Consider the following 23,688-nt stretch of genomic DNA (forward strand, 5'->3'; position numbering starts at 1 on the left):
AAATGCAAAATAAGAAGCGCTCCACCGCTCACTCTGCGGGCCTCTTGCCCGAGGCTCCTGCTCCACTGCTACCTCCTGAAATAAATGCCCCGAGACGGGGTGAGATATACGAATATATCTCAGTAACCAAGAGGTTCTGGAGAAAACTCCACCCAATGGTTCACTTCGATGCATATCAATAGAATACAACAACCACTTTGAAAACGGGATATAGCATGGGATTTAGAGAAGGGGGAATATAAAGAAAACAAAATACGACGATACGGGATGGTAACCCCACACACCATGACCGCAGTCAACTGGAACTCCCTCCTGGAGACCTATCCAGCGGAAGTCCGAAAATGCCCGAAGGCGAATAAAACTGTCTACTGGCCAGAGACTCGGTACATAAGTACCCATAGCAATAATGCATGCATGCTCATGTGTTCTATACTATTCATACACACTTCCTACCGTTGCCATCAACTGGCAAGGTGGAACAGAAAAGGGGAACAAGCCCCAGTACCAAGAGGTTACCTTAATTTGCGTTTCCACAAGCTCCGCAGCAGCTTATCCCTCAACTCGGTACACAGCGGAATGCCTACACAGAGGACATTCCCAATCACTCTCAGTTCAACCCATACACGTTAATTTATAATTACACATGTAATGAACCAATTTCTTACCTCAATCCACTTGGTCCCGGACCAAGGGCAATTCACTGATTCAAGATTCGGGATTCAGGTCGACGTACGGCAACCTATACAATAACGTACATCCATCAGTACTCGTCAAATAGTATCAAAACGCAAAAACACAAAAATCCTCCCCATCCTCCCTTGATGGTTCGGCCATTGTAGTGTAAATGTGAGATTTATTTTTCTAAATTTTCTTTCTCATTTTGTTACGTCTCATTAGGTTGTCAATAGGCCGGTTCAAGTGCCGGTTCGTCATTTTCGCGTCGAATTACATCAAAACGCGAAAATCGCCAAATCACCCCTTTTCCCCTTGGAGGTTCGGCCATGTAGGTGTAAATTTGAGATTTATTTTCCTAAATTTTCTTTCTCATTTTATAACACTCCCTTAGGTTGTTTAGAGGCTAGTTCAATCGTCGTTTTTCCGTTTTTCGACATTTACGCATCGTTTTGCGAAATATTTCATTCTGGGCTCATTTAGGTCTCTAACACAATTCATTTTTCTCCATTGATTCAAACACTCTCCAAGCACAACACAACCCATCTAAGCACCATATAACTACACAAATCATTATCCAATTCATTTTTCAACATCAATTCCTCAATCTTTCCTCAAAGAATCGAATTTTAACCTATGGCATTCCAAGGAATTTCCATACAACTTTAATCATTCCAACCTTCATACAACCTATTATATCATCATACCATCATGCCACAATTCATCAAACAAGTCTCAACACCAAAATTCACAAGTCCAAAATCATGATCATCAAATTTTTCTAAGTTAAATTCATCAATTTTCACCAATAAATTTCATCGCATTTCTAGCTCTAATACATCATTCTAACACATTATCATCTAATACACATTTTCAAATTGAGCTCTCTAACACAACACATCATCAAATCAAGCTTTAGGTTTCCAAAAATTCAATCACAATTAAACCATGTAAATGGGATGGAAACATACTCACAACAAAGGCTAGAAGCTAACCCAAGACTCCTCCAAGCAATGGAAGATCAAAAAGCTCCATGGACAACCATTTTTTCTCCAAAATTTCGTGGCTGTAAATGGCCAATATCTCCCCAAATACACGGTTTCAAGGCTCAAGAGTGGTACCAATGTGTTTAGAAGGTTGTTTCCAACAAATTTCAACACAAAAATCACTTGATTTGGTTAAGAAATGATCAAGTTATGGTGAAAAGAAAATTTGAATGCAAATGGGGTTTTTGGGGGAGGGGGCTGCGGGTTTCATGAAGAAGAAGGGAGGAAAGTGATGCATGAATAGTGCCAAGCACATGTGGCTTAAGTCACTTAAGTGTGGTGGGTCCCACCGCCACCTCACGCGATTTAAAACTAATCCGAATTTTCCTCCGATTCCACTAAACGTCCGTAAATTCACAACCTATTTAGAAACTCAAATTTTTAACATTAACTATTCCCCTTTAATTAGGCTTGATCAGATGAATTAAGAGTCCTCCATTCGTTCGGAGAAAACACTGTTTTAAGCTATTACGCGCGCCATTGGCACGCTTCCCCAAACTGTCTTAATTTCATCGAATATTATAAGAAATCATATTTCCTAACTCATTAGACCATTTTTAACTCATATTTGAAACCTAGAGCTCAAAATTCAACTGGCACGTTTTACGGTGCAATCGTAACGCGATATTTTTACCCGCGAAAACACTATTCACTGATTTTTCTGAAACTTGCCCATCCACTCAATTTTTCGTTCTGAACCCATTTCCAGGGTTATTTTTACCATATGAGACCTTCTACTCAATTTTTATCTTCCTAGGGTTGCGTGTTGGCTAATTACCGTTTTGCCCTTTCTTTGTATTTTGGCCAAATCTTTAGGATTTTCACTAATCCATCACTTGATTGCTCACTTAATATTTTAATTACTTGATTTAAAATCGTGAGGTGTTATAATGGCTCCAACCAATATGTTGGGATTAGGATTCATTGAATAATAAAATGGTTGGAAACCTTCGTCACAACCTATGGTTTGTGGATGAGTTGCTATTGAAGGCAAGGAAGATCCTCTGTGGTGAATTTTCTTGGGAAAGTTGGGACCATAACCTACCATGTAGGACAGTCTTAATGGGTTTTCTCCTAATATGTAGTCTACCTGAAATTTTACAAATAAATTTTGTTAACAAATGAATATGCAGAAGAGAAGAGAATATTGAATGTACAAATGTTGAAATAACGAGAGTTACCTGTCTTTTTGCAATGCTCCTTAAGGTATTTGGAGTGACAAGGACATTGCCACAGTTAAATGTCTGCTTTGTAGCTGACATATACTTGGAATAGGTTGTAAGTAAGAATGTTATAGATGTCACATACTGAAGGTTGTTGTCAGGAAGCTTGAACATGAGCCCCCCTGCACATAAATAGAAGTAATGCATAAAATAGTGTCCTTCTTAATACTTTCGGAGCCCTTCAAAGTATATTTGACTGAATATGAAAAAATTTGTCATATTTAACAGTTCCATGCCATCATTCCCCATTCTTGGAATTATTTGTAAAATATTCCTTAATAAGAATACTTCAAAGTTCAAAGGTAGAACAAAAGTACATGAGAATCCAGAATTGTACTTTTGAACGTGTGATTCACTAAGTTTTAGGTAGATTTTGGATATTAATAATCATGAGGTATATATCTTTGAAACTCAAATTCATGATGTTCCCTTTACCTGGTGTATATTGTGTACTTGAAGAGCCAGAGTTGGGCACTATCTTGCAAATGAAATTCTCAGCTTCTTGCTTGAATTGACCAAAGTTGTTGTCACTGTTTAGCAATGCTCTCTGCAGTAACAATTAAAAGGAATAATAGAAACCCAGTAAGTTAAAACAAACTTCAGGCTTAATCTTCACATTTTTTCATTGCTGGCACATGAACAACTTACCCTTGAGAGAAGAACATATGCACCAGCAAATTTGTTGTCCCAGCTGAAGACTCTGGTTGATCATTAGATCCCATGGACTTGACCAAATTATAGTAGGAAACAACATTTGTTGCTCTGAAAAGCCATGCAACTCCCCACAATAGCTCATTCTGAAAATACATAAAGCATATTAAAATAACACATTAATAGTAGCACAAAAAAGTTGGTAAACAGTAGCAACAAACAACAAAATGGCTTTACCTTAAAACCAGAATATGAGCAGTAAAATGGGCAAACTGCAGATCCTAATGAATCACTGTAAGAACCTTGATACTGCAAAGCAAATTCATAAACTTCTCGGGCAGTCTTCACCAACAAACTAGAGTATGTTGGGTCAACATGTCTAAAAACAATAGATGCAGAAGCAAGAGCAGCAGCAGTTTCAGCAGCAACATCTGAACCAGGGTTATTTGGAGATACCGAATACACAGTTCTGCCAGTGTCCATGTCCTCTGGCCTTTGCCAACATTTGTGGTCCACATTTGGGTCTCCAACTCCAACATAAAGCTTACCAGGAGTGGATGTAGCACACTTTAGGAGGTAATCTGTGGCCCAACGAATTGCAGCTCTTGCTTCTTTGATTTGGGGTCCCATTCTCTTGCCATATTCAATTGTGCTCCATGATAACATTGTTGTGGTGTATGCCATTGGAAAATTGAATTTCGCATTGTCTCCTGCATCATAGTATCCTCCACTTAAATCCACCTGCCAAACAAAAGTTTTGGATTTGTAAGCCACTTTTTTAATGTAGATTTTTTAAAATGCATTTATTGTGTTATATTATTTATATATATATATATATATATTGTAAGTTTAAAAACTAAGAGAATACTCTTGTACTATATCACTCTATTATGTACGTCATTATTATCTTTACTTTTAATCACTATAGTATTTGTGATATGTATGGTTAGTGCAAGACTGACAATGATAGCCTATAGACCTGGATGATACACTGAGAGAAAATTATCAAGTCAATGCAAAATGACTTTACTATTACAAATTTACAATTGATGAAAATTAAGTCATAACAAAGTTTATGCATTGAAAGTTAATGATGAAGCAAATTATTAGTTATTGATTGTGATTTGAAATTAGGTAAATTGCGATATTAATCATACAAATCTCAAATAGTACAAACAATTGAGAAAAGATTATTTTTTGTTCATCTTCAACCTAAATAATTAAAGAAAAAAAATATTTGTCCTTTTAAGGATGGTTATTTTAGTTAAAATTAGTATTTTTTATTTAAAAATTAAATAAAAAAAAACATTTCACTTTCTCTCCCATTATTTTTATTATATATTTCTTTCTCTCACTTGAAATGACATAATTCCTACTCTTTTAAAAAGACAAAGACTAATCTCATAATTAAAATAGATTTTCTTCGATGCTTTATCACATTCTTGATTTACTGTATTATTTAAATAATTAGGAAAAGATTGAAAGCTTATAAAACTAAAATAGACTAATGCATTTCAAGCTTTAAGAGAAAATGAAAGATGAAACAATAGCATGCATCGTACAGCACAATACTGAAAGTAGGGAAGGAATGATTGTATAAGAAAGAAAACATTTCAAATAACATTACTTCAATGTCTTTTAAATTATAAATATATTTGTGTTGTTCTATTGGTTGGAAAAGTTCAACCGATTTTGTATTTAAATTTCAAGTAAAATTTTTGTTAGAATGTTTATATATTTTATGTTTATTTGATAAATAATAATTATATGAATACAAAATTTTAATTTAATAAATAATAAACATTTGATCATTTTATTTTTAATTATTTAATATGTAAAAAATAAAAATAATTTGAACCACTTCAGAGTTTCAAAAAAAAAGTAAAAGATGAATACAATGATTACTATTAATATCATGACCATTAAAACTTTTTTTGTGTGGACAAATCACATATATCCTCCACGAAAAACAATCTTGTTTGAGGCAAGAATATCCACATTATGGTGGGACTAAGCAGAATAAAATATGAACCATTTGAATGAGCCTTTTTTGATAATTTTTTTTAATACATTGGTAAACAGTTATTTATAAACTACATATGTATATCAAAATTTACTCTATGAAATTTTTAATTTAAGATTATACAAGGTAATAAAGCGATAAATTTGAGAAATTTCGAGAGAAAAAAAAGTTAAAGACACAAAACTAGCATCAAACGCAAAGTAATGAAATGCTTCGTCATTTTTTATTTTTTATTTCCACATGAATCTCAACATCAAGCTCTCTCCCTAAAGATGACAATTATATTGTGTTTAAAGGATCAAGCAGAACAAACAAAAAAATAAATTTATAAAAGAAAAAAAAAAGGAACATGAAATTTCTTACATTGGCTGAGCTACCATCAGAAAGACCTGAATTGGATATCCATTTGATTTGTTGGTCCGAAGGGAGCCTTCCATCTCTGGCCTTGAAAAAACAATAAGGATTTAGCCAAAGCTTCTCTGTAGTTTGGGTTGCATTGGACATTGGCCACCAACAAGAATGTGAGCATGAACAAGAAGGAAAAGTAAGTTCCCATCCTCAAAGGTTCTCAAATTGGAGAAGCACCAAAGTGTTTTGTTTTGAAATTTTTTTATGACTTATTGGATGAAACAATGGTTTATATGCTGCTCTTTTGCATTCAGAAAAAGGAAAATCAATCACATTGCTTAAATTAAGCCATTTCTTGATTTTGATAATATTCAAATGTCCTTGCATGAAAATTAATAATGGCAATATATTCAAAAAAAAAAAAACACATATAGAAATAAATGAGTCATAACTCATACGATTATAATAAAGGAAATAATAAGAAAAAAGTACTATATTAAGATTTCTCTAATGATGTTGAATGAATTTTGCACAAACTCTGCACCAAAATTACATGAAAAATATAATATATGAGATTTGATTGGTATCTAAACATAATAAATTGTGATAAGCTCATGCCAACACATGTTGCCACCAATTTTGTCCCTGGTTTCTATGATTTGGTAATTAATTATGACGAGACATTTTTCACAGAAAATTGAATAAAAAATTTTATATTTAAAAATCTTTAGGAGTCTGATTATTATTTTCTTTTTTGTGTTAATTTCTTCCTTTTTCATAGGTCAAACAATGAAAATCAACTTTAAAGTTTTGGTCACATGATTTATTAGAGGTATAGATGCACAAAATTGTGAAACACCAATCCCCAATATCGTTTAACATTATTTTTTTAAAAAAAATACACACACAAAGATCAATAGACAATTATATCATTATTATCAAAATTTCAAAGCACACATGACCTAATCCTCTCATTATGTTCCATGTGACACACAAGTTTCCTCAAATGGCTAAAATGAAACCTCAAATATCTGTTTGGGAAAATAGTTTGTATCAATTGACTCAATCACTACAAAAAAAAAGATTGTTTAGCCACATTGAAAAACGTGGCTAAATTTAACAAAAAATGTGGCTAAACCAAACTACCACACTTTTGCCAAATGTGGCTAATCTTGGCGTGGCATTTATTTGGCCACATTTCTTTCCTCACTTTGCTACTGCTGTCATGAGTGTGGTAGTTTGGGATGTAGTTACCAATGGTGTTGTTGAACCAGCACTAGCAGAAGGAGCTCAGTTGACAGCAGCACAACGAGCAGCTCATGAAGCAGTAAAGTTGAAGGATTTGAAGGCGAAGAATTATCTCTTCCAGGCCATTGACCGTTCTATCTTGGAAACCATTCTTTCCAAAGAAACTTCCAAGGATATTTGGGACTCCATGAAAAAGAAGTATCAAGGCTCTGCAAGAGCAAAGAGGCAGCAGCTTCAAGCTTTACGCTCGGAATTCGAAACACTTCGAATGAAGTCGGGAGAATCAATTGCAGATTATTTCTCTCGCGTGATGACCATTGTCAATAAAATGCGAATTCATGGAGGCAGGATAGAAGAAATAACTGTCATAGAAAAAATTCTTCGATCATTAACAGCAAAATTTAACTTTGTTGTTTGTGCTATAGAAGAATCTAAAGATATAGATGATTTGTCACTTGATGAATTGCAGAGCTCATTGGTGGTGCATGAACAGAAGTTCAAACAGGAAGACACAGATGAGCAAGCATTAAAGGCTTCTACCGATACTCGTTCCAACAATTTTCAAGGAAGGGGTAGAGGCAGAGGTAGAGACAGAGGCAGAGGCAGAGGAAGGTCCACTAATTTCAGAGCCAATAATGATCAATTTCAAGGCAGAGGCAGAGGAGGAGCCCCTGATAAATCCAAGGTAGAATGTTTCAGGTGTCATAAATTTGGTCATTATCAATCTGAATGTTATACTAAGCTGCCAAATAGCAAAGATAAAGGAGAAAGTTCAAACTTTGCAGAAAAGGAGAAAGGTGAAACCTTATTGATGGTTGCTAAAGATGAAAAGAAAATTGAGCCAGATGTTTGGTATGTGGATACTGGCTGTAGCAACCACATGAGTGGTAGTAAGTCTTCTTTCTCTCATCTGAATGAAAATTTTCAATCTACTGTGAGTTTTGGTGATCATTCTACTGTGAAAGTAATGGGAAAATGTGACATTAAAATAAAAACCAAGAATGGTTTTGTGGAAACAATATCTAATGTATTGTATGTTCCTGATCTGAAAAGTAATTTATTGAGTGCTGGCCAATTACAAGAAAAGGGTTATGTGATCACTATTAAAAATGGTGTTTGTGAAATATATGATTCTGTTAGAGGTGCTATTGCTGTTATTCAGATGAGTTCAAACAGATTGTTTCCATTAAAGATTGAAGGAATCCAATCTAGTTTAATGGCTGAAATGAAAGATCCTTCATGGTTGTGGCATTTTCGCTATGGCCATTTGAGCTTTGGTGGGTTGAAGACGCTCCAACAAAAAAATATGATGACAGGCCTCCCTCAAATCACAATTCCTCATTCCTTAGTATGTGAAGAATGTGTTGTTAGCAAACAACATCGTTCTGAATTTGCAAAAGGGAACTCATGGAGAGCAAAGGGAATTTTGCAATTGGTGCATTCAGACATTTGTGGTCCAATAAATCCAATTTCTAATGGAGGTAAAAATATTTAATTACCTTCATTGATGATTTTTCTAGAAAAACGTGGGTTTATTTTTTATAGGAAAAGTCAGAAGCTTTCTCTACATTTAAAAATTTCAAAGCTCGTGTGGAGAATGAGACAGGAAGGATGACTCAGACACTTCGCACAGATCGTGGTGGTGAATATTGCTCAAAAGAATTTGAAGTTTTTTGTGAAGAACATGGCATCCGAAAAGAGCTTACAACTGCGTATACACCACAACAAAATGGTGTATCAGAGAGGAAGAATAGAACCATCCTCAACATGGTTAGAAGCTTGTTGGCAAGAGGAAGAGTTCCAAAGACGTTTTGGCCAGAAGCAGTAAACTGGTGCATTCATGTCTTGAACAGAAGTCCAACCTTTGCAGTTCGAAATATGACGCCAGAAGGGGCTTGGAGTGGGAGAAAACCAAATGTGGATCACTTTAGAATTTTTAGATGCATTGCATATGCTCATGTCCCGGAACAGAAAAGAAAAAAACTTGATGACAAGGCTGAAAAATGTGTCTTTCTAGGTGTAAGTGATACATCTAAAGCATATAAATTATTTAATCCACTGACGAAAAAATTGTGGTTAGCAGGGATGTTGTTTTTGATGAAGAAAACACTTGGGATTGGAATATGCAGCAGCCTACCGAAGTTCTTTGTGATATTGATTCTGAACAAGAGAAAATTTCAGCATCTAGTATACCTGAAAATTCGTCCATTGCAACTTCTTCAGCTAGTCAATCCTCACCAACAGTAGTTGGAGTTAACGAAGAAGAAACTCAATCTCTTCGTCGTGTTAGAAGAAGGCCTGCTTGGATGGAAGATTATGAGGTAACTGGAATTGAAGATCCAATTACTCACTTTGCTTTGTTTTCAGAATGTGATCCCGTGACTTTTGAGAGTGTTGTCAAAGAAGAAAAATGGCGAAAAGCAATGGATGCTGAAATTGATGCAATTGAGAGGAATGATACTTGGGAGTTAACTGATCTTCCAAATGGACACAAAATCATTGGTGTGAAGTGGGTGTTTAAAACAAAGTTAAAGGAAAATGGTGAAATTGACAAGCACAAAGCACGCTTGGTTGTCAAGGGGTACAAGCAACAATATGGGATTGATTATACAAAAGTTTTTTCTCCTGTTGCGAGACATGATACAATCAGGTTGGTGGTTGCATTGGCTGCATAAAATTCTTGGCCTATATACCAGCTAGATGTCAAATCGGCATTCTTGCATGGGTACTTAGAGGAACAAATATTTATTGAACAACCCCCTGGTTATGAGAAAGTTGGAAATGAGCATAAAGTTTACAAATTGAAAAAGGCACTTTATGGACTAAAACAAGCCCCTCGAGCTTGGTATAGTCGCATTGAGTCTTATTTTCTTAAGGCTGGTTTTATAAAGTGTCCTTATGAACATACACTCTTTGTTAAGATTGGTGATGAAGGAAAAATGCTTATTGTTTGCTTATATTGGAAATTGTGATGTTATGTTTGAAGAATTTAAAAAGTCTATGATGAATGAGTTTGAAATGACTGATCTTGGTATGATGCATTACTTTCTTGGCATAAGTGTAGCACAATCAAGTGATGGAATTTTTATTTCTCAAAATAAATATGTGGAAGATATTCTAGACAGGTTTCAGATGAAGGATTGTAATCCTGTGCACACTCCAGTTGAATGTGGCTTGAAGTTACATAAAGATCATGGAGGAAAGAAGGTTGACAGCACCTTCTACAAACAAATTGTGGGAAGTTTGATGTATCTCACTGCAACAAGACCAGACATAATGTATTCTGTGAGTTTAATTAGCAGGTATATGGAAAATCCTACAGAAATACATTTGTTGGCTGCCAAGAGAATCCTTCGCTACTTGCAAGGAACAAGAACTTTCGGGATATTTTACAAGAAGGGTGTAAAATCTGATTTAGTGGGATTTACTGAATGTGATTATGCAGGAGATCAAGATGACAGGAAGAGCACATCAGGTTATGTTTTTATGATTGGTATTTATGATTGGTACAGGTGCTATTTCTTGGGCATCGAAGAAGCAACCAATTGTCACTTTGTCAAATACAGAAGCTGAATTTGTTGCTGCTACAGCTTGTGCATGCCAAGCCATTTGGCTAAGGAGAATTCTTGAAGAACTTCACTTCAAGCAAGAAGGAGAAACTTTAATTTATTGTGACAATAATTCTGCAATTAAATTGTCAAAGAATCCAATTTTACATGGGAGAAGCAAGCATATAGATGTGAAGTATCATTTCTTAAGGGATCTTACAAAGGCTGGTATAATTGATCTTATTTTTTGTAGAAGTGAGGATCAAGTTGCTGATTTGTTTATGAAGCCTCTCAAATATGTTGCGTTTCAAAAGCTCAGGGGATTACTTGGCATATGTTCCATGGAGAAAGTCAAAGGATTTGGAGTAAACTGAATTTTTCAAGAACATCAGTTTAAGGGAGGGAATGTTAGAGTCTCTTTGTTTTTTGTCCGTTAGAAAATTCAATGGTCTTTTAAGTTTGATGTAACAACCATGTGCTGCACTAAAGTTGTTTGATGAGTCTTAACGGTATCATAATGGGTCAGTTTTGGGTAGTATAATGAGTCATTAAGTTAGAGTTTATTTGGGAGTAATGTGTCTCTTAATGTTATGTTTTTCAGTTTTAGTTTCTGGTTTATATTAAGTTTGAGTCAGTTTATGAAATTTGTATTCCCTCTTAAAACATTGTGAGTTATATTTCTGCATCTTAATTTTTCTCTATCAACCCTACGATACACACGATCGAGCGAGAAAAAAGTGAGGGGATCCTGCGAATGATTTTGCCACATCCCCTTGACTGTGTAGCAGATTTGAGAATATTTCCAAATTTTGCGATGTTTTCTTTGAATGAGGCTAAACGAATGTACCTAAGCGGCGTTTCTCTTGTAGTGAATCCCCTAAACCAAAAATGCAAAGTTCCCACTATTCTTCTCTTGCTTTATTGTTATTCTCGTTTGGTCAAAATTGACTTGAAAAGAAGAGGCGTGAATGACGTCATACCAAAAATGGGACTCAGATTTGCTAAGCAAACAGTGCAGAATTGTAGTTAAAAAAATAAAAGGGATTAATTAGCATAATCATATATGTGATCTCTTGCTTTTTTTTTTCTTTTTACTTTAAATATTAGTGTAGTGGAAGAGGCTATATTGAAAAATGGATACTATTATATCACATGAGGTTATATTACAGAATTTCATAATTTCTCATATGAATTAATGATCGTTAATGCTGAAACATGACCGAAAGTGGCTACTGGCTAGATAGGAATGAAGTAGGATTCGAAAAAGTCACAACTCTCAATATAATTTTATTTAACCAAAAATAATTAAATAAATTACAATCCACAACACCCTTAAATTGGCAACCAAAAACCAAATAATCCTAAAAAAATAAAATAATTAAAAATTAAAAATAATCACAACAGCCCAAAAAATATTGCGACTCTTTGCAAAGCATGAGTCATTTCAGAAAAATCGGTTCCAACGTGAGGTCAAGTTTGAGCCCCTTATGAGATAATTACCCCGGCCTTTTATTTTAATATTTTCTTTTTCATTATACAACCCGGCCCAACCACTTTGGACATAAGTCAATTTATTTTCTTTTTTCAAATCATGTCATATATTGTTTAATTTGTAAGGTTGTATCATTTATATATAATTAGAAGAGAGAAGCCATTAGAGGACAAAAATGTCACGTGTATGCTTTAAACTTCATGTATCAGATTCTTTTTCACACTTAACTCGTTAATAACGATAATAATGAGGACAAAAATTGTAAACTAAATGAAAATCGTAAACTAAATCAAAACGGAAACGATATTTCAAACGAAAATTAATTGAGAAACGGAAACTAAATGAGAAATAGAAACTAGAGGAGAAAAATGTCACGTGTCTGCTTTAGACCCCATGAACCAGATTCCTTTTCACACTTAACCGGTTAATAACAATAATAATGAGGACAAAAATAGTAAACTAAATGAAAACGGAAACTATATTTCAAACGAAAACTATATTTCAAACAGAATTTAATTGAGAAACAGAAACTAAATGAGTTAGCCATAGCACAAGTTTTTCGTCCCAAGTTGGGAATAAAAATAATAGTATATACCCTTAATGGGAATTAAAATTAAAATCTAATTAGAAGATAGAAGCCTATAACTAGAAGATAGAAGCCACTAGAGGATAAAAATGTCACGTGTCTACTTTAGACCCCATGAACCATATTCCTTTTCACACTTGACCGATTAATAACAATAATAAGGACAAAAATGTCGCGTGACTTCTTTAGACCCTATGAACCAGATTTCTATTCACATTTAACCAGTTAATAACAAAAATAGTGTTTGTTCCTCTAATACACCCCCTCAAGTTGCAACGTGTAGATTTGAAATGCCCAACTTGGATAACACACTATGGGCGGCTTATCTTAAATGACAGCTATTACGATTGGAATTTTGTTGGCAAAATTAATTAAATCAAATTATAGAACAAAAAACATGGAAGTGTCCATTTATTTTCATACGGGGTTCAATTGTGCCACAATAACTACCCTTATATAGTGGGGGAGAAAGAGAAATAAATTAATAGAAAATTTTATTGAATTAATTAATTAAAACAAATTATAGAAAAAAATATGGAAATGTCTCTTCATTTTCAGACGTAAACTAATCAGGCTCAATTAATTTTCGGGTTTTAAAATCTGAGTTTCCTGATGACGCTTATAGCGTGGATTTCACGCTATGAGCGTGGTACCTCCTGAATGGTGACGCTGAGAGCGTGCTATCCACGCTGTGGGCGTGGTAGCTTTTGTTACCTTTCTCACGCTCGAAGCGTGAATCCCACGCTCGAAGCGTGAATCCCACGCTAAGAGCGTGGTAGCTTCTGTTTCATCACGCTGATAGCGTAAAATTCACGCTGACAGCGTGGCTCTCTTCCACATGTCTCATGCTAAGAGCGTGGATATGACGCCAGCAGCGTTAATTTTAAGTGCACAGCTTATTACTCTCTAACCTAAAACAAAATTAAAATGACTATACTAACCTTTCTTGCTAGGTTGCCTCCCAACGAGCGCTTGTTTAACGTCACGAGCCTGACTGGAACCGTTTAAGATTCATGTGAAGCCAAAGGGACGAAAATTGTGTCCCTATTCACATGTTCTCCATGATAGAATTTTAATCTACTCCCATTGACCTTGAATGGTCTTTCAGCATCGAGAGGGGAGATTTCAATCGTACCATATGGGAATACGTTTTTCACAATAAAAGGACCAGACCAACGAGATTTGAGTTTACCTGGAAACAATCTCAGTCGAGAGTTGTACAGTAATATCTGTTGTCCGGGCACAAATTCCTTGTGCTGAATCTTCCTGTCATGCCACTTCTTTGTTTTATCTTTGTAGATTCTGGCACTCTCATACGCAGAATTTCTGAACTCATCAAGCTCACTCAATTGAGCCTGTCTTTTCTCCAAAGCTTTTGTTGAATCAAAATTTAGGAATTTGATAGCCCAGAAAGCTTTATGTTCCAGCTCCACAGGTAGATGGCAAGATTTTTCAAATACTATCTGATAAGGTGACGTGCCAATAGGAGTTTTGAAAGCAGTCCTATAAGCCCACAAAGCATCATCTAGCCGCTTGAACCAATCCTTCAAAGAATTTCCAACGGTCTTCTCAAGAATCCTCTTTAACTCTCTGTTAGAGACCTCCACTTGTCCGCTGGTTTGAGGATGGTAAGGTGTAGCAACCTTATGTTTAACACCATACTTAACCAGTAAGTTATCAAACTGTTTGTTGCAAAAGTGAGTCCCTCCATCACTGATTATTTCCCTTGGTACACCAAACCTTGTGAAAATGTTCTTTCTCAAGAAATTGACAACCACCTTAGCATCATTACTGGGAAGAGCAACAACCTCAACCCACTTAGAGACATAGTCAACAACAACAAGGATGTATTGATTGGAATATGATGAAGGAAATGGCCCCATGAAATCTATCCCCTACACATCAAAGAGCTCTACCTCTAATATATTATTCAGAGGCATTTCATCTTTGCGGGAAATATTTCCCACTTTTTGGCATCTGTCATATCTTTCAACAAAATTCCTTGCGTCCTTGAATAACGTAGGCCAGTAGTAACCACTATGTAGAACTTTTTGAGCAGTTCTATTGCCTCCAAAGTGTCCTCCGTAGTCAGATGCATGGCAGTGCCACAGGATCTCATGAACTTCAAATTCGGGCACACACCGTCTTATAATTCCATCAGCACACTGGAAATACAAGTAAGGATCATCCCAATGAAACCTCCTTGCATCTCTGAGGAACTTCTTCTGTTGTTGCCTTGTAAGATTGGGAGGCAACTCTTTATCACCTTGTAATTGGCAATATCTGCAATTTCAAGGAGGTACGAATATCACCATTACTCTTTCATCAGGAAAATGGTCATTTATTTCCTTCTCAGGACCATCTTGTAGTTATTTTTCCTGAATCTGTGACAAGTGATATGCCACCTTGTTCTCCACTCCAGCTTTATCCCGGATCTCCATGTCAAACTCTTGAAATAAGAGTATCCATCTGAGCAACCGAGGCTTTGCATCCTGCTTATTCATTAAATACTTGATAGCAGAGTGGTCAGTAAACACAATAACCTTGGACCCCAACATATAAGATCTAAATTTGTCTAATGCATATACTACTGCTAGCATTTCCTTCTCAGTGGTGGCATAATTTACTTGTGCCTCATTTAAAATTTTGCTAGAGTAGTATATAACATGTAACAATTTATTCCTCCGTTGTCCAAGGACTGCACCTATAGCATAGGCACTAGCATCACACATAAGCTCAAAGGGTAAACTCCAATCAGGAGCTACTAAAACAGGAGCTGTGGTGAGCTTTTCTTTTAACAGATTAAAAGCTTTAAGACATGCATCATCAAATCGAAATTCAGAATCTTTTTCTAAAAGTTGGCTTAAAGGTTTAGCTATTTTAGAAAAATCTTTTATAAATCTCATGTAAAACCCAGCATGTCCTAAAAAACTTCTAATACTAGTCACATTATCAGGGGAGGTAATTTCTCAATTAACATCAATTTAGCTTCATCTACCTCAATCCCTTTTTCAGATATCTTATGTCCTAAAACAATTCCCTCTTGTACCATAAAATGACATTTTTCCCAGTTTAGTACAAGATTTGTTTCTTGGCATCTTTTTAACACATGAATTAAATTTAGCAAACATAAATCAAAGCAAGAGCCAAAAACAGAAAAGTCGTCCATAAATACCTTCAGGTTTTTCTCCACCATGTCAGAAAAGATGGAGAGCATGTACCTCTGAAATGTAGCAGGTGCATTACATAGACCGAATGGCATTCGTCTATAAGCAAAAACTCCAAAAGGGCAGGTGAAAGCTGTTTTCTCTTGGTCCTCCGGTGCCACTGGAATTTGGTTGTATCAGAATATCCGTCCAAGAAGCAGTAATAGTTATGACCTGCCAATCTTTCCAACATTTGATCAACAAAAGGAAGTGGAAAGTGGTCCTTCCTTGTAGCTGTATTTAGTCTTCGGTAGTCCACACACATTCTCCAACCAGTAATGGTTCTAGTTGGAATCAGCTCATTTTTCTCATTGTGAACTACTGTGATACCTCCCTTTTTCGGAACAGTCTGCACTGGGGTCACCCAAGCAGTATCCGAAATTGGATAAATCATGCCAGCATCAAAAAGTTTCACAACTTCTTTCCTTACAACTTCCTTCATTGTTGGATTAAGTCTCCTTTGAGGCTGTCTCACTGGCCGAACCTCATCTTCCATGAGGATTTTATGTGTACAGAATGAGGGATTAATACCCTTTAAATCAGAAATTGACCACCCTATGGCAGTCTTATGCTCTCTAAGCACTTCAACCAGTCTTGTCTCTTGCTCAGAAGACAATCCCTTATTAATGATAATAGGGTAAGTCTCCTCTTCACCCAAGAAGATATATTTGAGAGTTTCTGGAAGCTCCTTCAACTCTACCTTTGGTGCACCATCTTACTTGTCAGAATCTTTCTTTTCAAGGACTTCAAACAACTCATTTTTTCTTCCTTGTAAGGAACCATTTCATGTGCTTGAAGTTCTTCCTCAGATTGTTGACTAGAAAATACCTCTTCTTCCACTACTTGCTCTAGAATATCAAGACGAAAACAATCGCCTTTATCAGAAGATTGTTTCATAGAGTTAAAAACATTGATGGTGATGGTCTCATCATTCATTCTTAACTCTAACCTGCCATTCTCAACATCAATCATGGCTCGAGCAGTCGCCAAGAAAGTTCTTCCTAATAATAGGGCCATTTCAGTACCCTCTTCCATATCTAATACCACAAAATTAGCTGGGAAGATGAACTTATCCACCTTGACAAGCACATCTTCAATAATACCATTTGGTCTCCTCAAAGATCTATCAGCAAGTTGTAGAGAAACCATAGTGGGTTTTAACTCAGTAATTCCCAGAGATTTGCAAACAGATAACGACATCAGATTAATACTTGCCCCAAGATCACATAGTGCTCTGCCAACATCAGTGTTACCGATAGCAATTTGAATATTGAAGCTTCCCAGATCACAGAGTTTAGGTGGGAACTTCTTTTGTATAATGGCACTACACTCTTCAGTGAGTGTTACTGTTTGGCACTCCTGTAGCTTATGTTTCCTTGACAACAAGTCCTTCATGAATTTTGCATAATTTGGCATGCCAGCCAAGGCTTCAGCAAAAGGAATATTTATATGCAGCTTCTTGAAGATATCCAAGAATCTTGCATACTGCTGTTTCTGAGCGTCTTTTTTAAACCTTTCTGGGTAAGGTGCCATAGCTCTCACATATTCTGGCTTCAGCTCGAATTTCTTTTTCTCAGCAACAGTTATTTGTGAACATGTGTCTCAACATCAGAAGGAATAACCACTTCTTCCTCTACCTCCTTACCCTTTCCAGTAGCGTCCGCATTTGTGGTTGGCTTTGTTGAAGCTGCCACCACCTTGCCACTTCTTGTAGTTATAGCCATACAGTCATCCTTCGGATTAGTGACTGTATTGCTAGGGAAAGTGTCTGGAGTTCTTTCGGCCATCTGTTTAGCCATCTGGCCAATCTGGTTCTCCAAATTTCTGATAGAGGCTTGTGTGTTTCTAGTGTTTGCCCGAGTCTCTTCCATAAAAGCATTGGAATGTTGGGCCATTTGTCCCACTAGCTTCTCTAACTCAGAAGGTTCCTTCGGTTGAACTGGCGGTGGCTGCAAATAGTTATTGGACTTGAAGTCAAGACCATTACCTTGCACCCTCCTTTGGAAGTTATTGTTCCCAGAAGGAAGATTCTGAGTTCTTGGAACATTTTGTGGTGAGGGTCTCTGATCATACCACATACCATTTACATGTACCTGCTGAGGAGGATCATAGGCTAGCAGAGTAGGACATTCATTGGATTCATGATCTTCTTTACAATATTCACAGACAACTGCTGCAGCTTGAGCTTGAACACTAGAAAATTGCATCTTATCAAGCCTTGATGTCAAGTTTGCTACCTACTGAGATAACAAACTGGTTTCAGCCATCACCACATCATTGCCTTCCAGTTTAAGAATACCTCTTTTAGGCTTGGATGACAACGCTTGGTTTTCGTTGGCAGCCATCCTCTCAATCAACTCAAGAGTCTCATTTGCTCTTAGAGTTTTAATAGTGCCCCCTGCTGCACCATTTAGCACCATTCGAATCTCAGGTTTGCAACCATTGAAAAAGATTCTAACCTGACTACCAGCAGTCAAGTTATACTGAGGACACCTTCTCATCAAGTCTTTGAACCGGTTCCATGCTTCACACATTGATTCACCCTCTGATTGAGTGAAATTGGTGATATCATTCACCATCTGGTTATACTTTTCCATCGAGAAGAACTGAACAAAGAACTTCTGTGATAAATCATCCCAGGTAGAGATGCTTGCTGCAGGCTGCCTTTCCAACCAACTAAGAGCCTTTCCTTTAAGAGCAAAAGGAAATAGTCTCAGCCGAACTGCATCATTAGACACTTGAGGATGTTTTGTAGAATCACACATCATCAGGAATCTGTTTATGAATCTATGAGGGTCTTCATCATCCTCTCCACCAAACTATGCTCTCTCCACCAGTCGAATATTATCGGACTTGAGCTCCCAATGATTGTTGCCCACTTCAGGATGGACAATGCTCGCATTGGGTCTCTTGAATAATGGAGTCAGAATAGTGTCCATAAGTGGATTGTTAGCATCATTGTTATTTGCCATTTTATCTTCTTCTATCAGAATATCTAACTCGTTGAATGCAATCTTCTTCCGAGCGAATTTTCTGTTTTTCTTCTCTGTTTTTGTGATCTCCAAATCAAGTGGAAACTCGGGCTCTTTACCTCGCATACAACTTAGAAAAGAGATTAGTAGCACTTGCTCCAAATATCACAAAAAATTCAAAAATAAAAATGAATATGCAATCTTAAAATCAAAATCAATTGATATAAGAAACGCCAAACCCCGGCAACGGTGCCAAAAACTTGATGCTTCCCGGAAAGTATACCGATCGCACAAGTAATAAAGTGATAAATAATGTTCGTCTCCACAGGGATTGTGATCTTATATTAATTAATATTCCTTTAAAGAATGGATGAGTTTAAACGGTTTTGACAAATATTGTCAATTGGTGTGAATATGAGGACTAAAAATAAAGACTTGTTTTTATGATTTTTCTGTGATGAAGAATGAGATTGTAACAACAATGAAAAGAGATTTGTAAATATGAGAAGAGTATTGTAGCTAGGAAACACTCACCATATGATCCCCGCTTATTACTTTGGATTGATTTAAAAACACTTATTTATATAAAAACTCAGATAAATATCATCTAAAATAATTAGTTAAATTCCAATCCCTTGGTAATTTAACCCTTTAATCTCAGTTGGAATCCTAATCTCTTAGTAACCCCTCATGAGAATTAAGCAATGAATACGATAATTAAAACATCCGCAATTAACATACATCTATTCCTAGCATGCATACTAATCGTTATCTTACCCCCTTTCAAGATGAGAACCCCAATATTCCTATATAGGATTCTAACCCTCACACTATTATCAACTATTAGAGTGATCAATTCTAATAAAGAAAATAGGAATTACGCACAGAGTAATGATAAAGAAATTTATATAAACGGGAGAAAATAAAACAATCCTTCGTAAGAATGGTTCACATAAGGTTTGTGACCCTAACTACAATAAAGAAAAACTTAGCCAACCATATTCATGGCTAATAAATCAATATTCAATATTCAATGGGATGAAAAAGAATGAGAGATGAAAGAATGAAGATGATCAATAATTCTTCTCCGAAGCTCTTCTCATTCAGCACGACGGTATCCTTCGATCCCGATACCTAATTCTATGCTGAGCCTCCTTTTTATAATACTCTTTTACGTCTTCCAAGTTCATCCTTTTAGACAAAATAGAATTGCAGTCTCGCACGCTAACGCTCTCAGCGTCAGATCCACGCTGTGGGCGTGGATGCCTCTGGATTCCCACGCTGTCAGCTTGATATCCACGCTGTGGGCGTGGGAAGAAGGAAATTTTCACGCTATCAGCGTGGAATCCACGCTGTGGGCGTGGTTGCCTCTGGATTCCCACGCTACCAGCGTGACATCCACGCTGTGAGTGTGGGTCTTTACTTTGGCAAATCCTCATTTTGCTCTAGATTTGTTTGCTTTTCCTACAAGTTAAGCATAAAATCAATTGTACAATTCTGAAATTGGAATTTAAGCAAAGCAACACTAAACGTTGCCTTTTTACTGAGAATTAACCCATAATCTTTCTCTTTTTGGCTTGAATTTACCCATGTGCTGAAGGCACATCATTCACCTTGTTCGAGACTATTCAGTCTTCTCCAAGAGGGTTCTCCAATCTCTATCGGAATCATGGCTTCACATCCATACGTCAACCTGTAAGGGGTTTCCCCAGTTGCAGTTTGGGTGCTGGTTCTGTAACCCCACAGGACAAAGTATAGTTGTTGAACCCAGCTTTCTTCTGCATCAAACATTCATTTTTTGAGACCTTCCACGATCACTTTGTTGGCCGCTTCAACTTGCCCATTCAATTGTGGGTGTTCCACAGATGCGAAACGATGTGTGACGTGTAGGTTTTTCATTAGCTCCTGAAATCACTTATCAGCAAACTGTCTTCCATTATCAGTGATCACCTCAGCTGGTATTCCGAATCTCGAAACGATATTTCGTTCAAAGAATCTCTGCACTCGTGCCGAGGTGATTGTAGTGACTAGTTCTGCTTCTATCTACTTTGTGAAGTAATCCACCGCCACGATCATCCACTTAAGTTGACCTTCAGCAGCCTTGAAAGGTCCTAGCAAATCCATTCCTCATTTGAAGAAGGGCCATGGAGCCGAGATGCACCCCAACTCTTCAGGTGGTGAAAGAATTAGCCTGACATGCTTCTGGTAGCTATCGTATTTTTTGACGTGTTCTTTGGAGTCTGCCCCCATTGTTGGCCAGTAATATCCTGCTCTGAGTGCTTTTCTGGCCAAGGCTTTGCCTCCCATATGGTGGCTGTTTATTCCCTCATGGATCTCGGCGAGCACATACTCCGCTCCCTCCGAGTTCAAGCATTTTAGCATGGGGCTGTGCAAACCCTTTCTGAACAGCTGGTCATTCACGATTGTATATTGCGTCGCATCTCGGACCAGCTTCCTAGCTTCTATCTGGTCCTCTGGCAGTATTCCTTTGTCCAGGTAATCTACCAGAGGTTTCCTCCAGTCATTTGCAGATGTTATCACCATCACGCAGCTCGGCATCGCTATGCTTTGCTGAACCACAGTTCTGTGGTTACCCGGATTTTTGGTACTGGCTAACTGTGACAAGATGTCAGCTCGGATATTCTCCCCTCGCGTGATATGAGTAACCCGCACCTCATCAAAGTCGGCCATGAGTTCTCGGACTCGGCTCAGGTATTTCATCAGCAAGGGACCTTTAGCTTGGTACTTTCCTTCTATCTGTGAAGTCACCAGCAGTGAGTCACTGAAGACTTGCACTTTCCTAACTCCGTGTTCTTTAGCCTGCATCAAACCGGCTATCAGAGCTTCGTATTCAGCTTGATTTTTTGAGGTTGGAAATCCCAGGTTTGAATGTTCAATTGTTATTCCTTCCGAGATTTCTATTTTGATTCCAGACCCACTTCCTTTATTATTGGAAGATCCATCTACGTAGACCTTCCATGCATCGCTGGCTTCCTCATGTTCTGAGTTCAGTGGCGTCAATTCCATTATGAAGTCTGCTAAGGCTTGTGCTTTGATTGCTTTCCGGCTTTCATATGTTATGTCATATTCACTGAGCTCTATTGCCCAGTTAGTCATTCTTCCTGCCAGGTCCGGCTTGTGCAACTTCTGCCGAATAAGCTAGTTAGTCCTGACGATTATTTGATGGCCTTGGAAGTACGGCTGCAACCTTCTAGTTGTGACCAGCAAAGCAAAAGCCACCTTTTCTAGCTTTTGATACCTGACCTCTGCACCTTGTAAGGCTCTACTGACAAAGTAAATTGGCTCCTGGCCTTCGTTAGTTTCCTTGATCAGTACAGCGCTTATTGCTTCCTCCCCTACTGCCAATTACAAAATCAGAACATCTCATGGGTTTGGCTTTGAGAGGATCAGTGGAGTTGATAAACATTTCTTTATCTTCTCAAACACGGTTTCACATGCCGGGTTCCATCCTTCAGTTGCTTCTTTCTTTAAAAGTTTAAAGAATGGGAGGGCATTTTCAGCCGATTTTGGAAGAAACTGGGTTAGCACAGCTAATCGTCCGGTTAACTGTTGGACCTCCTTTTTTGCTTTGGGGTGCTTTCATGACAAGCACTGCCATGCATTTATCCGAGTTCGCCTCAATTCCTCTGTGGGTTAGCATGAAACCCAAAAATTTTCCAGCTGGTACCCTAAACGCACATTTTACTGGGTTGAGACGGATGCGGTACTTCCCTAGCTTTTGAAATGTCTGCTCGAGATCCTGGACATGCTTCGTCAAATCAAACGACTTTACAATCATATCGTCAATGTATACCTCTACATTCTTGCCCAGTTGATCTTCAAAGGCTTTATTCATCATCCTTTGATAGGTTGCCCCTGAATTTTTAAGCCCAAATGGCATCACATTGTAGCAATAATTGGCCTTTTCAGTAATAAAGGCGGTCTTTTCTTGATCCGCTGGGTACATTGGGATCTGGTTGTATCCCGAATAGGCATCCATGAAGGATAGCATGCGAAACCCAGTCGCGTTATCTACCAGCTGGTCTATGTTAGGCATAGGATAAGAATCCTTTGGGTAAACCTTATTTAAGTCTGTGTAATCAATACCGATTCTCCATTTCCCATTCGGTTTTTCACCATCACCACATTTGCAAGCCATGTCGTATACTGTATCTCCCGAATGAACCCGGCATCCAGAAGCTCCTTGACGTGTTCTTGTAGAACTTGTTTCCTTTCTGGCCCCAGCTTTCTTTTCTTCTGGGAAACGGGAGTGGATCCCGGATAAACTGCCAGCTTGTGGCAGCAGAAAGCGGGGTCAATGCCTGGGATCGCAGACGAGTTCCAAGCAATCACATCTGTGTTGCTTTTGAGGAAGTCAACCAATACTTGTTTAATTTGAGGATCAATAGTCTTACCAATTCGGGTAAATTGACCAGGCTCTTTCCCCAGTGTGAGATCTTCAAGCTCTCCATCGTTCGGGTCTCGGCATTATTTATTCTCTCATGCCGAGTTCAACCATGTTGACCGGCTTCTTAGATTGTTGAGGAGTTACATTCCTACCGGTTTTATCCCCCGGGTGAATTCGGGGTGGGCTCGAACGTCCCCCTTCATTTTCTTTGATAGTATCAAAGTAGCAGTCCCTGGATTCTTTCTGATCGCCACAAACAGTGATT

The 23,688-nt window shown here is 37.4% G+C and overlaps 2 protein-coding genes, 1 non-coding gene and 1 pseudogene across 3 annotated transcripts; 1 reads left to right on the plus strand and 3 right to left on the minus strand.

Moving 5' to 3' along the window:
• Window positions 1-2,598: 2,598 nt before the first annotated feature.
• On the minus strand, window positions 2,599-7,929 carry LOC133311636 (endoglucanase 3-like; annotated as a pseudogene).
• Window positions 7,930-14,732: 6,803 nt separating this feature from the next.
• LOC133311639 (uncharacterized) lies at window positions 14,733-17,438 on the minus strand. Its single transcript, XM_061512712.1, has 4 exons — window positions 16,872-17,438; window positions 16,059-16,743; window positions 15,229-15,688; window positions 14,733-15,120 (listed from the first exon to the last, which is right to left on the minus strand). Exons 1-4 carry the CDS (start codon window positions 17,436-17,438, stop codon window positions 14,733-14,735), a joined length of 2,100 nt encoding a protein of 699 aa, XP_061368696.1.
• Window positions 17,439-17,626: 188 nt separating this feature from the next.
• Window positions 17,627-18,808, minus strand: LOC133311640 (uncharacterized). Its single transcript, XM_061512713.1, has 2 exons — window positions 18,503-18,808; window positions 17,627-18,280 (listed from the first exon to the last, which is right to left on the minus strand). The coding sequence occupies exons 1-2, from the start codon at window positions 18,806-18,808 to the stop codon at window positions 17,627-17,629; spliced, it is 960 nt and encodes a 319-aa protein (XP_061368697.1).
• LOC133311641 (small nucleolar RNA R71) lies at window positions 18,519-18,624 on the plus strand. The gene has a single exon (XR_009751572.1). It is a non-coding gene; the product is annotated as a small nucleolar RNA R71 (small nucleolar RNA).
• Window positions 18,809-23,688: the final 4,880 nt, after the last annotated feature.

This window comes from Gastrolobium bilobum, unplaced genomic scaffold (assembly GCF_033153095.1).
Source record: "Gastrolobium bilobum isolate Gb01-03AN ecotype WA unplaced genomic scaffold, APGP_CSIRO_Gbil_v1 utg34828, whole genome shotgun sequence".
Taxonomy (NCBI): domain Eukaryota; kingdom Viridiplantae; phylum Streptophyta; class Magnoliopsida; order Fabales; family Fabaceae; genus Gastrolobium; species Gastrolobium bilobum.

What these genes read in the sequence shown, in the direction of transcription:
- LOC133311639 (XM_061512712.1), bottom strand. Translation starts at nt 17,438, where the DNA reads ATGAAGGACTTGTTGTCAAGGAAACATAAGCTACAGGAGTGCCAAACA. An exon ending in AGCAAGTAGTGGAAGAAGAG is followed by an intron (nt 16,744 to 16,871) that starts GTATTTTCTAGT and finishes GGTGCACCAAAG; the next exon opens with GTAGAGTTGAAGGAGCTTCC. An exon ending in AACAAGGTGGCATATCACTT is followed by an intron (nt 15,121 to 15,228) that starts GTCACAGATTCA and finishes TTGAAATTGCAG; the next exon opens with ATATTGCCAATTACAAGGTG.
- LOC133311640 (XM_061512713.1), bottom strand. Translation starts at nt 18,808, where the DNA reads ATGTGTGATTCTACAAAACATCCTCAAGTGTCTAATGATGCAGTTCGG. An exon ending in ACTTGACTGCTGGTAGTCAG is followed by an intron (nt 18,281 to 18,502) that starts GTTAGAATCTTT and finishes TTATCTCAGTAG; the next exon opens with GTAGCAAACTTGACATCAAG.